At 36.9% G+C, this 12,422-nt stretch overlaps 1 protein-coding gene across 1 annotated transcript in view; it reads left to right on the forward strand.

The window, feature by feature from the left end:
• Positions 1-11,538, forward strand: part of LOC105536626 (cytochrome P450 2C9-like) — a 67,381-nt gene extending 55,843 nt beyond the window's left edge. Inside the window, exons 7-9 of the mRNA XM_011976031.1 lie at positions 2,631-2,818; positions 7,496-7,637; positions 10,292-11,538. Of these exons, the coding sequence (XP_011831421.1) occupies positions 2,631-2,818; positions 7,496-7,637; positions 10,292-10,473 (512 nt within the window). The 3' untranslated portion in view covers positions 10,474-11,538. The remainder of the gene's footprint in view (positions 1-2,630; positions 2,819-7,495; positions 7,638-10,291) is intronic.
• The last annotated feature ends 884 nt before the right edge of the window (positions 11,539-12,422 follow it).

Consider the following 12,422-nt stretch of genomic DNA (forward strand, 5'->3'; position numbering starts at 1 on the left):
TGTTTTATCGTTTTCATTTTAGACATCTTTCAGTTCTTTGGTTAAATTAATTCCTAAGTATTTAATTTTACTTATGGCTATTGTAAATGGGATTACTTTTAAAATTTGTTTTTCTTTTTGTTCACTGTTGGCATATAACAACACTACTGATTTTTATGTTGATTTTGTATCCTTCAACTTCACTGAATTTGTTCATTAGTTCTAATATTTAATTTGTGGAATCTTTAGGTTTTTCCTAATATAAGGTTATATCATCTGAATACAAGGATATTTTGACTTCTTCCTTTCCAATTTGGATAGCCTTTATATCTTTCTCTTGTCTGATTGCTCTTACTGGAGTCATCCAGTACTATGACGAATAACAATGGTGACAGTGGGCATCCTTGTCGTGTTCCTGATCTTAGAGGAAATACTCTTGGTTTTCCCCATTCAGTGTAGTACTAGTTGTGGGTCTGTCATATAGCTTTTTTATGTTGAGGTATGTTCCTTCTATCTCAGTTTTTTTAAATGAATTTTTATCAGGAAGGGATGTTAAACTTTATCAAATACTTTTTAAGCATCAACTGAAATGATCATATAGCTTTTATCCTTCATTCTTTTGATATGATACATCACACTGCTTGATTTGCACATGTTGAACCATCCTTGCATCCGAGGGATAAATCCCACTTGGTCATTGTAAATGACCTTTTTATTGTATTGCTGAATTTGGTTTGCCAGTATTTTGTTGAAGATATTTGCACTAGTGTTCATCAGGTGTATTGACCTGTAGTTTTCTTTTCTTGATGTGTCTTAGTCTGATTTTGGTATCAGGGTAATACTGGTCTCACAGAATGAGTTTCGAAGTATTCTCTTCTCCTTTATTTTTTGGAATAGTTTGAATAGGATTGGTATTAGTTCTTCTTTAAATGTTTGGTAAAATTCAGCAGTGAAGCTAGCCAGTCTTGGGGTTTTCTTTACTGGGATACTTTTTATTTCTCATTTGATCTTTCTCATTTGTCATTGCATGTTCAGGTTTTGGATTTTTTCCTGGTTCAAACTCGATGGGTCATATTCGTCTAGTGATTTGTCCATTTCTTCTAGACTTTCCAATTTATTGGCATATAGTTGCTTATAGTAACTGCAGTATCAGTTGTAATGCCTCCTTTTTAATTTGTTTTTATTTATTTGAATCTACTCTGTTTTTTTTTTTTTTTTAGTCTGGCTAAAGGTTTGTCAATTTTGTTTAACTTTTCAAAAGCAACTTTTTGTTTCATTGATCTTTTGTTTTTCTTCATTTAAATTTTATTTATTTCTGCTCTGATCTTTATTATTCCTTTTCTTCTATTAATTTTGGGTTTAATTTGCTTCTGCTTTTCTAATTATTTAGGATGCATCATTAGATTGTTTATTTGTCTATTTTCTCCATTTTTGATATAAGTTCTTGTAGCTATAAACTTCTCTTTTAGTACTGGTCTTGCTATAGCCCCTTGGTTTTGGTATGTTGTGTTTCCATTAAAATTCGTTTCAAGAAATTTTTCAATTTCCTTTTTAATCTCTTCATGGGCCCACTCTCCATTTATGAGTATATTTTTAAATTTCCATTTATTTGTGTAGTTTCCAAAATTCCTCTTGTTATTGATTGCTGGTTTTATTACACTGTGGTCAGAGAAGATGCTTGATATTATTTCAGTTTCTTTGCATATTTTAAGACTTGTTTTGTGACCTAACATATGGTCAATTCCTGATAACAATCCATGTACTGCGGAAAAGGATGTGTATTCTGTAGCAGTTGGATAAAATATTCTGCAAATATCTATTAGATCCATTTGGTCTATAGTGCAGATAAAGTTGAATGTTTCCTTGTTGATTTTCTATCTAGATGACCTGTCCAATGCTGAAAGTGGGATGTTGAAGTCTCCAGCTATTATTGTACTGGGGACTATCTCTCTCTAGTTCTAATTGTATTTCTTTTATATATCTGGGTGCTCCATTATTGGTTGCATACATATTTAAAATTGTTCCATCTTCTTGCCAAGCTGACTAATTTATCACCAATAGTGATCTTCTTTGTCTCTTCTTATAGTTTTTGTTTTGAAATCTACTTTGTCTTCTTTAAATATAGTAACTCTTGCTTTTTTTTCGTTTCTATTGGCATGTACTGTCTCATTCCATTCCTTTATTTTCAGCCTATGTGTATCTTTATAAGTGAAGTGTGTTTCTTTTAGGCAACAGATTAATGGGTCTTGTTTATCCATCCAGTCAGTATGTCTTTTGATTGGAGATTTTAGCCCATTTACATTCAGTGTTATTATTGATAAGTAAGGACTTACCCCTGCCCTTTTGTTATTTGTTTTCTGGTTGTTTTGTGGACTTCTCTTCCTTCTTTCAATCTTTCCCGTCTTCCTTTATTGAAGATAATTTTCTCTGCTTGTATATGTACAGATTTTTCTTAATGCCTAGTTTATGGTAGTTACACATTTGTGCATCTGTAACAGCCCTCTCTTTACATTTGCATATACTTCCAGCACTATAATTTAAATTTCTAATGATGTTTGGATACCTTTATCATGATTCATGTACCCCTGAATTGCGACAACAAATGTGCCATTTTTCTCCTTTTCCATCAGTTTTTACTTGTGTCTTATCAGCTAAAGTCCAGGAAGAGATTGAACGTGTGATTGGCAGAAACCGGAGCCCCTGCATGCAGGACAGGAGCCACATGCCCTACACAGATGCTGTGGTGCATGAGGTCCAGAGATACATTGACCTCCTCCCTACCAACCTGCCCCATGCAGTGACCTGTGATGTTAAATTCAGAAACTACCTCATCCCCAAGGTAAGTTTGTTTCTCCTACACTGCAACTCCATGTTTTTGAAGTCCCCAAATTCATAGTATCATTCTTATCCTCTACTATCACCTGGTGAGGGAAGTGCATAACTCACATGTCTGGCAGTTTAATTGGACTTTGTGTTGTTTCCAGTTTGGGGCTACAAAGTTTTGTAACAGGTGTTGGTGTCTGGCAGTGTGTGTTTTCCAGATTTATTATCTTTCTTCAAGATTGGTTTGGCTACTCTTAGGTGCTTATGTTTCCAGATAAATTTTAAAGGCATTTGTTTGTCAATTTCCCAAAACATTGGGCTAGAATTTCTGTCAGGGTGACATTAAATTTATAGATCAGTTTGAAAAGAACTGAATCTTGACATGTTGCGTCTTTCCATTCCTGAATATAATTATGCTTCCAATTTATTTGGGATTTCTTTTATTTTCCCAGGAATGTTGTTATTTGTTGTCATGGTTTTCAAGTCTTTGGTTTTCCCTAGATAATTAATATTTTTGTTTTGGAATATAATTAGTTTTTGTCATTCTGATGATGTTAATTTGTCAACTTTGCTAAATTTACTAATCACTGTTCATAATTTATTTCTGGATTCATTGTAATTTCTGTGTAATTATACTGTATCTGGGTTAATATTGTTTTATTTCTTATTTTCCATTTCTCATGGGCTTAACATCTCTTTATTGCATTAATTATTGCATTGGCTAGAATTTCTAGGAGAGTGTTGAATAGAATTGGTGACAGTGGGGATCCTTGTTTCTCATTTCTAATCTGCAGGAAACAGTGAAAGTTTTCCATTTCAATATTGAGAATGATGCTTGAAGTATATTTTGGTAGATTTTTTTATCAGATTAGAGAAGTTTGCTATCATATATAGATGTCATAATTGTGTGTAAAATCTTATCACATCAATTCTCTGCATCTATATACTTGTGTGTTAGTCCGTTTCCATTGCTATAAAGGAATATCTTTGACTGGGTAATTTATAAATAAGAGAGTTTTATTTTGGCTCATGGTTTTGCAGGCTGTGCAAAAGGCATAGTGGGGGCAGGCATCTGCTCCTAGTGAGGACTTCAGGTAGCTTTCAATCATGGAAGAAGGTGAAGGGGAAGCAAGCATGTCACATGGCAAGAGAGGGAGTAAGAGAAAAAGGAGTGGAAGTGACTTTAAACAACCAGCTCGTGTGTGAACTAACAGAATATGAACTCACTTAGTATCATGAGAAGAGCTTTAAGCCACTCAAGAAGAATTCACCCCCATGTCTTAAATACCTCCCACCAGACTCCACCTCCAACATTGGGAATCACATTTCAACATGAGATTTGGAGGGGACAAATATCCACACAACATCAGATTATATGTATTGGGCTTACATTCCTCACTAAATAGAAATAAGTATGCGCATAGAGATGAATTGACCTTCTTCATGTTGTTTAGGACTTCAGTGTTTACATTCACAAGAGATTGGTTTATAATTTTCTTTCTTGGAATTTTCAAGATTTTTGAAATTGAGATTATGCCAGCCTTACAAAACTAGGTGAGAAAAGTTTCCTAATGCGAGTCTGATTTTATTGCCGTTCCCTCTCCCCACTTTTCTTCTTGCGATCACTTAGTTGTATCTTTGAAATACTTGATGACTTTTGGTTAAATACCAGATACTATATATAAGAAATTGCAGAATTTCAGAGGTTTATATTCTTCAAAGAAAGATTCATTCCTCTCCCATAGGCAGTCATAATGACATAACACCTGTTGTCATGATTCAGAATTGGACATAATGTGAACCCAGTCGAAAATTGAGTGTCAGTGTTAGCTTAGCTCTCTGAGGTTCTCCTACCTCTGGAACCTTGAGACCAATTTTTGTCTTGGCAGCTTTACAATGCCTTCTATCACATGGTTTCTGTATTTATCCAGACACTCCAGTTGCCATCTCAAACCTACTTTTCCCAATTAAAACCAATACATATGATTAGTAAAATAAAAAATAATATAACTGAAAGTTGTATTTTCAAGGGGAAAAAGGAATGATATTGGTAAGGTTGTAATTACTAATGTCATCTTTTGAAGAAGACAGAATTGATAATTTACTGAGAGATTATGGGGCTTACCCTAATGGTCACTGATTTAGTACAGGAGATAAAACTTCAATGCACTCTGTTATCACAAACACAGGAGGTAACCAGGAGAAGACTTTTGTTTCTCAAAATTAGGGTCTGAGGGTAATAGTAATGAAACTTACTTCTCCTCCTATAACTAACTAAATGAGAAATATACCGAAGAATCAGGTAGGAGCTGCCAGTCTCCCCAGTTCACTACATCAGCTTTGGTGAACTGCTGGAGGGGAACGCTGCATCTGATGAGCTTCTTCATTCACCCCCCTGCAGGGCAGCTCATGCTGTGCCTGTTGTCTTTTGAGCCCTGAGAAACCAGAGCCCAAGGGAATCACCCATTGAATCCCTTCTTCATGGAATAGCCCAGTACAGAAAAATGCAGCACTGTGTGGCCAATTCTACCCTCTTTACATATCAGATACATGTGTTTTTCTGCTACAGGCTGGATCCATTTATCTAGCTGGAGATAATAGTCTGAGACAGGAGTTGGCAAACTGTTTCTGTAATGGGCCAGATAGTAAATATTTTAGATTTTCCGGCCATGTGGTTTCTGTTGCAATACTTGACATCTCTTATTGTAGTATGAAAGCAGTCATAAACAATCTGCAAATGAATGAAGATTGATATGTTCCAAGTTTTATGGAAACAAATGTAAATTTCCTATAAAATGTTTGTTTCAAAAATACTATTTCTTGTTTGCATTTGTTCAATGTGAATACTTTTAGCTCACATACTATACAAAAACAGGTGGCAGGAGGGACTTGTGCAGGGAGTATTTTTTATTGATGCCTAATATAAGACATTCCTGTCCAGTAGAATTTTCTGCAAATATGTGTGATTAATTTGTTCTTTTGTGTCCTATTAAAGAATATTTGTCAGCACAAGATTCCAAAGACTGGCTTTTAACTTTCCTGGAAAATTTTTGTTTTAGCTCTTATATTTAGATCAATGACATATTTCAAATGAATTTTTATTTGTAATATGAAGTAATAATGGTCATGCTTCAATGTCTATAAATTTCTAGTTATTCAAGTAACATTTGTTGAAATAAATCTGCTTTGGTTCTTAATAACATTTTAATATAGTACTTGTTTATAAATATTCAAGGGAATATTTTTGAAAAACTAAATTATAGACTATTGATATGAAAATTTAGAGGGTAGAATTTTTCCTCACCTTTTTATTATAAAATATTTTAAAATAAGTAACATTACACACACATATGTATATGTACATATGGCAGTATGTATATATATCTACTTTGATATCTGTCCATCCATCTATTTATGCTTCAGTACCTCAGTATGTATAGCACAATAACAATGGTTTTCTCCTACATAATAATAATAGCATTCATACTGTGGAGTTATTAATACAATAATATTATTAACTATACAGCTTATATTTAAAATTTTCCAATTTTTAAAGAATATGTTAATCACTTTTTTTCTTGCAATTCACTCTCCAGTCAAGAAACAGGCACATAATTTCAGTGTCCTGTTATTTTCATCTCCCGTAATCAAGAAGAGTCCATTTCCTCTGTTTCCTTTTGATATGTTGACCTCTGTGAAGAGTTGAGGCCGTTAGTCATTTAAATTTTCCTAAGGCTCATTTTGTATGATTGTTTTCTAGATATTATATTCCAGTTATGACTTTGGCAAGAAAACTACATAGTACTTTGAATATCCCACTGAATCACAATGGTGAGGCAGGGGCACATAATGTCACATATGTCATTATTGGTTATGCTAAGATTCTCACCTAATAAGTTGGAATCTGCCAGATCTCTTCATTGAAGGGGTTCTGATTTTCATGTGTGAATGATGAAAATCTATGGCATGGTACTTTAAAACTGAACACCCTGCTTCCCAAGTCACACATCCAATAGTTTTATCTTTCATTAATGATCCTCACCTAACCTGATGATCTTGACCTGAATGGTTAAAAATAGGTGATCTTTCTAATTCCATCGTTCCTTCTGTATTTTTTAGCTAGGATTAATCTGTAATGAATATCTCTCCCATATCTTTAAATGAAGACAAACAAACTGCATGGCAATGACAAGAACTCGATAGTTTTATACTTGTGACTATACTAGTTATCATCCCAGAAGACGTCATTTGAAACTCAATCATGTGTTTATTCACAAATGCCCTGTGAACAGATACTGTGGCCATTTCCATGTCAAAAGAGACTTCAACTTTAAGTCATACTCTACACATAAGGTTGGTGAAAACCAAAGTGATGGAATAGAGCAGCAAGTGTGGACAGCCACTAGTGTCCAAGCTTGATGAAAAGGAGGACAGATTCAGAAGGTTGCACCCAAGTATCCAAGTACTCAGGACTTCAAATGTGATTGCAGGGCACTTTAGCAAGATTATTTTCACTGACCTTAAGCTCATGCCTATTATTACTTGGTCTATCCATCTGGAAATGGTACTGCTCTTCTTTGGAATGGTGTTTCCTCATCTGCACATCAAAAGATTCAACTACGTGATTACCACTGTTTCTTCAACCTTCATGGCTTCTTTACAGCTCAGTTCATCCTATGTCTCTTGTTTATAGGGCACAACCATATTAATTTCCCTGAGTTCTGTGCTACATGACAACAAAGAATTTCCCAACCCAGAGATGTTTGACCCTCGTCACTTTCTGGATGAAGGTGGCAATTTTAAGAAAAGTAACTACTTCATGCCTTTCTCAGCAGGTAATATAAATGTATTTCCATTTGTGTCTCAGGGTATAAGACAACTTTTTTGATCAGTTGGAACTTATGTGTGCCTCCTCTGCAGTGGTACAATTACTTTTCGTACACGATCAAGAGCACTGTTCTGAATGTCTGTGTGCTCCCTGCTCATGATACATCCTAATTATTGAGCCAGATTAGTGGGCTTTGGGGAGTTAATCCAATTCTTCCAAATTGCGAAAGTTGAAGTATAGGTTGGTTGAATTCTGCCTCTAGATACACCACTGAGGTACCCAAGAACTCCTCCTAGAAGATAAAACTAATTACATTTTCCTCACTAGCCATGAGGAAGTTACCTCACTCCAAAACTTCACTGAGTGTTTTCCACATGGTGTCCCTCACCCCCTAGTCTGGGCCTGTAGGATAAAATTATCCTCAAACACTGAAGAGGGTCTTAAAAGGCTCGCTTCTGAGTTTGGAAAGCAGAGTAAACAGATCATTGTAGTTCAGTAGGACTGAGGCTGTGATATGGGAAAGAACAGGCTGTTGGGGTTTGGGAGGTAGATGGAAAAGCTGTCTGCTTCTTGTTCTCTTATACCCCAAAGTGAGGCATAAATAACATTTTAATAGCAGTGAAGACATTTGAGCTACCTCAGAGGAGGCAGAGAGGATGAAAGGAAGAGAATGCAGGGCTGTTAAAGGAGATAATGAGCCACAGGAGCAGGACATTAGCTCTAAATAACGGATATTAGAACCTTTGCCAAATAACCATAGATGGGATGAGGGGGACATTGGGAATGTAGCAGGATACTCTGCAGTGATGCAGAGCACCACGCTCTTCCCTAGTCATGGCCTTGTATCTTGGATGTTGGATCTCCACATCCGAAATGTGTGTGCTGAGCGTCTGGTGATAGAATCTCCTTCCTTCATTCTGTGGCCTTTGATATCTGCTTTATATCTGACACTGTAGATACCAAGACAACAAGAAAAGAAATCTTCCTTCAAGCATTCACATTTGGCACATGTATTAGTCCATTCTTACATTGGTATAAAGAACTACCTGAGACTGGGTAATTGATGAAGAAAAGAGTTTTAATTGACTCACAGTTCCACAGGCTGTACAGGAAGCATGGCTGGGAGACCTCAGGAAACTTGCAATCATGGTGGGAGGCAGAGCGGAAGCAAGCACATCTTTCCATGGCACAGCAGGAGAGAGAGAGCAAAGAGGAAAGGCTACATGCCTTTAAACAACCAGATCTCATGAGAACTCACTATCATGAGAACAGCAAGGGGGAAATCATCCCCCATGATTCTATCACCTCTCACCAGGTATCTCCCCCAACATTGGGAATTACAATTTGACATGAGGTTTGGGTAAGGACACAGAGCCTAACCATATCACACTCTAAATAAATAAATCAGTAATTATTATTGTAGGTGACCCATGCTGTCTGTTTTTTTGGCCATGACAAAATATCCAAGACTAGGCAATTGATGAATAATGGAAATTTATTTCTCACAGTTCTGAAGGCTGGAGTTCCAAGATCAAGGTGTCAACAAGTTCAGTGCCTGGTGAGGGCCTGTTCCTTATAGATAATGCCCCCTCTGTATCCTTATATGACAGAAGGGCAAAAAAGGCAAAAGGGGAGAAATGGCTCCCTTGCATCTCTTGATGTTATTTTAGCATGGACAGAGCCCTCTTGACTTATTCACTTCCTAAAAGGAGCCGTCTCTTTAGTAATGTTGCATTGGGTATTATGTGTCAACATATGAATTTGGGGGAGGCATATTCAGACCATAGCACATTTTTCAATGGAAGCATAAATATAATGTTGAGGAAACCCAGAGAAAGCAACATTTTCTTGCTCAAGGAGATGAGAAAGAGGGTAAAAAAGGAGGTAAAATTTGACCTATGTCCTGACTGTGGTAATAGAAAAGTTCATCTTGACCAAAAGGAGCAGCATGCTGTAAAACTTGAAACCTTGAAGCTGGAGACTGATGACGAGTGGCTATGCCTAGAGTTGACAGTATCGGATTTGAAGAGTGTAGTGATATGGATCATCAGACTGGAAACAGAATGTGAGGTCCAGGTCAATCCATTGAGACCTTATCCTATAGGACAGACAGGGAAGCTATTTAAAGTTTTAAAGTGAGAAGGTGACATGTTTAGACATGTGCTCCTGAAAGTACCTAGGGGAAAAAAAAATCTTTGACTGCATGTTGAGCCAGAAATACAAAGGGAAATACAGTATGTTAGCTTCCTCCTCTAAGCCCTTCTCAGTTCAACCCACTTGACAAGGAATGTATGTTTCTAAAGAAAGATTGACGAAGGCATTTAAAGTCTGTAGAAAGATCTTAATAAAGTGCTTAGCATGTAGCTGGTACTCAATAAATGTTTGTTCAGTATAGGGTGGCTATTAAGATCTGATATTAGGTGAAGAGTATGTCCATTCATTTTTCAGTTGCCTATCCATCCATCCATTCATCCATTTATCCATCCACCCATCCATCCATTCATTCATGCATGCACCCATCCACCCATCTATCTCCTCATCCCTCCTACGATTCACTGAACAGTTATTGCATATTCTGTTTGTGCCAGTTATAAAGACAGTGTTTGTCACTGTCACAGTTACACATGAGGAGTAACTGCTCTCTGTGTTTGCTATTTTCAGGAAAACGGATTTGTGTGGGAGAAGGCCTGGCCCGCATGGAGCTGTTTTTATTCCTGACCTCCATTTTACAGAACTTTAACCTGAAATCTCTGGTTGACCCAAAGGACCTTGACACCACTCCAGTTTTAAATGGACTTGCCTCTGTGCCACCCTTCTACCAGCTGTGCTTCATTCCTGTCTGAAGAAGAGCAGATGGTCTGGTTGCTGCTGTGCTGTCCCTGCAGCTCTCTTTCCTCTGGGGCGTTATCCACATTTCACTATATGTGATGCCTTTTCTGGCCTGTCATCTCACATTTTCACTTCCCTCAAGATCTAGTGAACATTCAGCCTCCGTTAAGGAGAGTTTCCTATGCTTCACAATGCAAATATATCTGCTATTCTCCATACTCTGTAACGGTTGCATTGACTGTCACATAATACTGATACTTATCTAATGTTGTTATTAATATGTTATTATTAAATAGAGAAAGATGATTTGTGTATCATAATTCAAAGGCATTTCTTTTCTGCATGTTCTAAATAAAAAGCATTATTATTTGCTGAGTCAGTTTATTAGACCTTCCTTCTTTTATGCATAATGCAGGTCAGAAATTAAAGAAAAATAGAGTTCCAGGAGGCCCTGCTGGTTCTCAAAATGATAAGGACAGAAAGGACAAAGGGGAAGAGGGTAGGGAAGCTATTTTTGCTGAGTGTGAGAGTTATTTGAGGATTGGATTTGAAAGTGAGAAACTGTTCAGGAGCAGCTCCAACCTGTAGGGAAATATTAAGAGGATCAGCCAAAGGGAGGAATGGACATTAAATGTTAGAATTCTTATATCCACATTGGTGTTCCTCTTTTTTTTTTGAAACAAAGTCTTGCTCTGTCACCCAGGTGGTAGTACAGTGGTGGGATCTTGGCTCTCTGCAACCTCCACCTCCCAGGTTCAAGTGATTCTCCTGCCTCAGCCTCCTGAGTAGCCGGGATTACAGGTGCATGCCACCACGCCTTGCTAATTTTTTGTATTTTTAGTACAGACGGGTTTTCACCATGTTAGCTAGGATGGTCTCGATCTCCTGACCTCGTGATCTGCCCGCCTCAGCCTCCCAAAGTGCTGGGATTACAGCTGTGAGCCACTGCACCTGGCCTGGTGTTACTTTAAAGTGTCATTACTTTATCTCTAAAGAATCAGATTACTTATTACTTTTGTTACTTCATGTTTCCAACTTATAATGATATAATGAAGTATAAATATATGCTTTCATATTGCTTCTCATGTGTCCTGTCATGCTTCTCTCTTCAAACATGAACAAAATTTCTTTTCTTTTCTTTTTTTTTTTTTTTGAGATGGAGTCTTGCTTTTGTTGCCCAGGCTGTAGTGCAATGGCATGATCTTGGCTCACTGCAATCTCCACCTCCAGGGTTCAAGTGATTCTCCTGTTTCAGCCTTCCAAGTAGCTGGGATTACAGATGCCCACCACCACACCAGGCTAATTTTTGATATTTTTAGTAGAGATAGGGTTTCACCATGTTGGCCAGACTAGTATGGTAATTTTGTGCTATGGTCCTAATATAATTAGCCTCAGGTCATCTCCAAAGCATAGACAGTTAAGTACCTTTATTTATTTTATTTTTATTTTTTAGTTGGAAATGCTTTATTCATGTCTACAGGAACCATATACAAAAGTTTGTCAAAAAGCAATACAAATTAAACATTTGGAAATATATCACAATCAAATTTCTTAGTGAAATATTCAGATTCCAAAACTGTGTTAATGATAAAAGCATAGGAAAACATTTGCAAGCAATGTCTTACTTTGGGTTCAGCTAAAAATTATCCGTAGGCAGTCTCTTATTTATTTTCATAAACAAAGAACATATTCTATCTTTCTTTTTGTTGTTATTATTATTATTATTATTATAATAACCTTTAAGTTCTAGGGTACACGTGCATAACGTGCAGGTTTGTTACATATGTATACTTGTGCCATGTTGGTGTGCTGCGCCCATCAACTCGTCAGCACCTATCAACTCGTCATTTACATCAGGTATAACTCCCAATGCAATCCCTCCCCACTCGCCCCTCCCCATGATAGGCCCCGATGTGTGATGTTCCCCTTCCCGAGTCCAAGTGATCTCATTGTTCAGTTCCCA

This window comes from Mandrillus leucophaeus, unplaced genomic scaffold (assembly GCF_000951045.1).
Source record: "Mandrillus leucophaeus isolate KB7577 unplaced genomic scaffold, Mleu.le_1.0 Scaffold1615, whole genome shotgun sequence".
NCBI classification, from domain to species: domain Eukaryota; kingdom Metazoa; phylum Chordata; class Mammalia; order Primates; family Cercopithecidae; genus Mandrillus; species Mandrillus leucophaeus.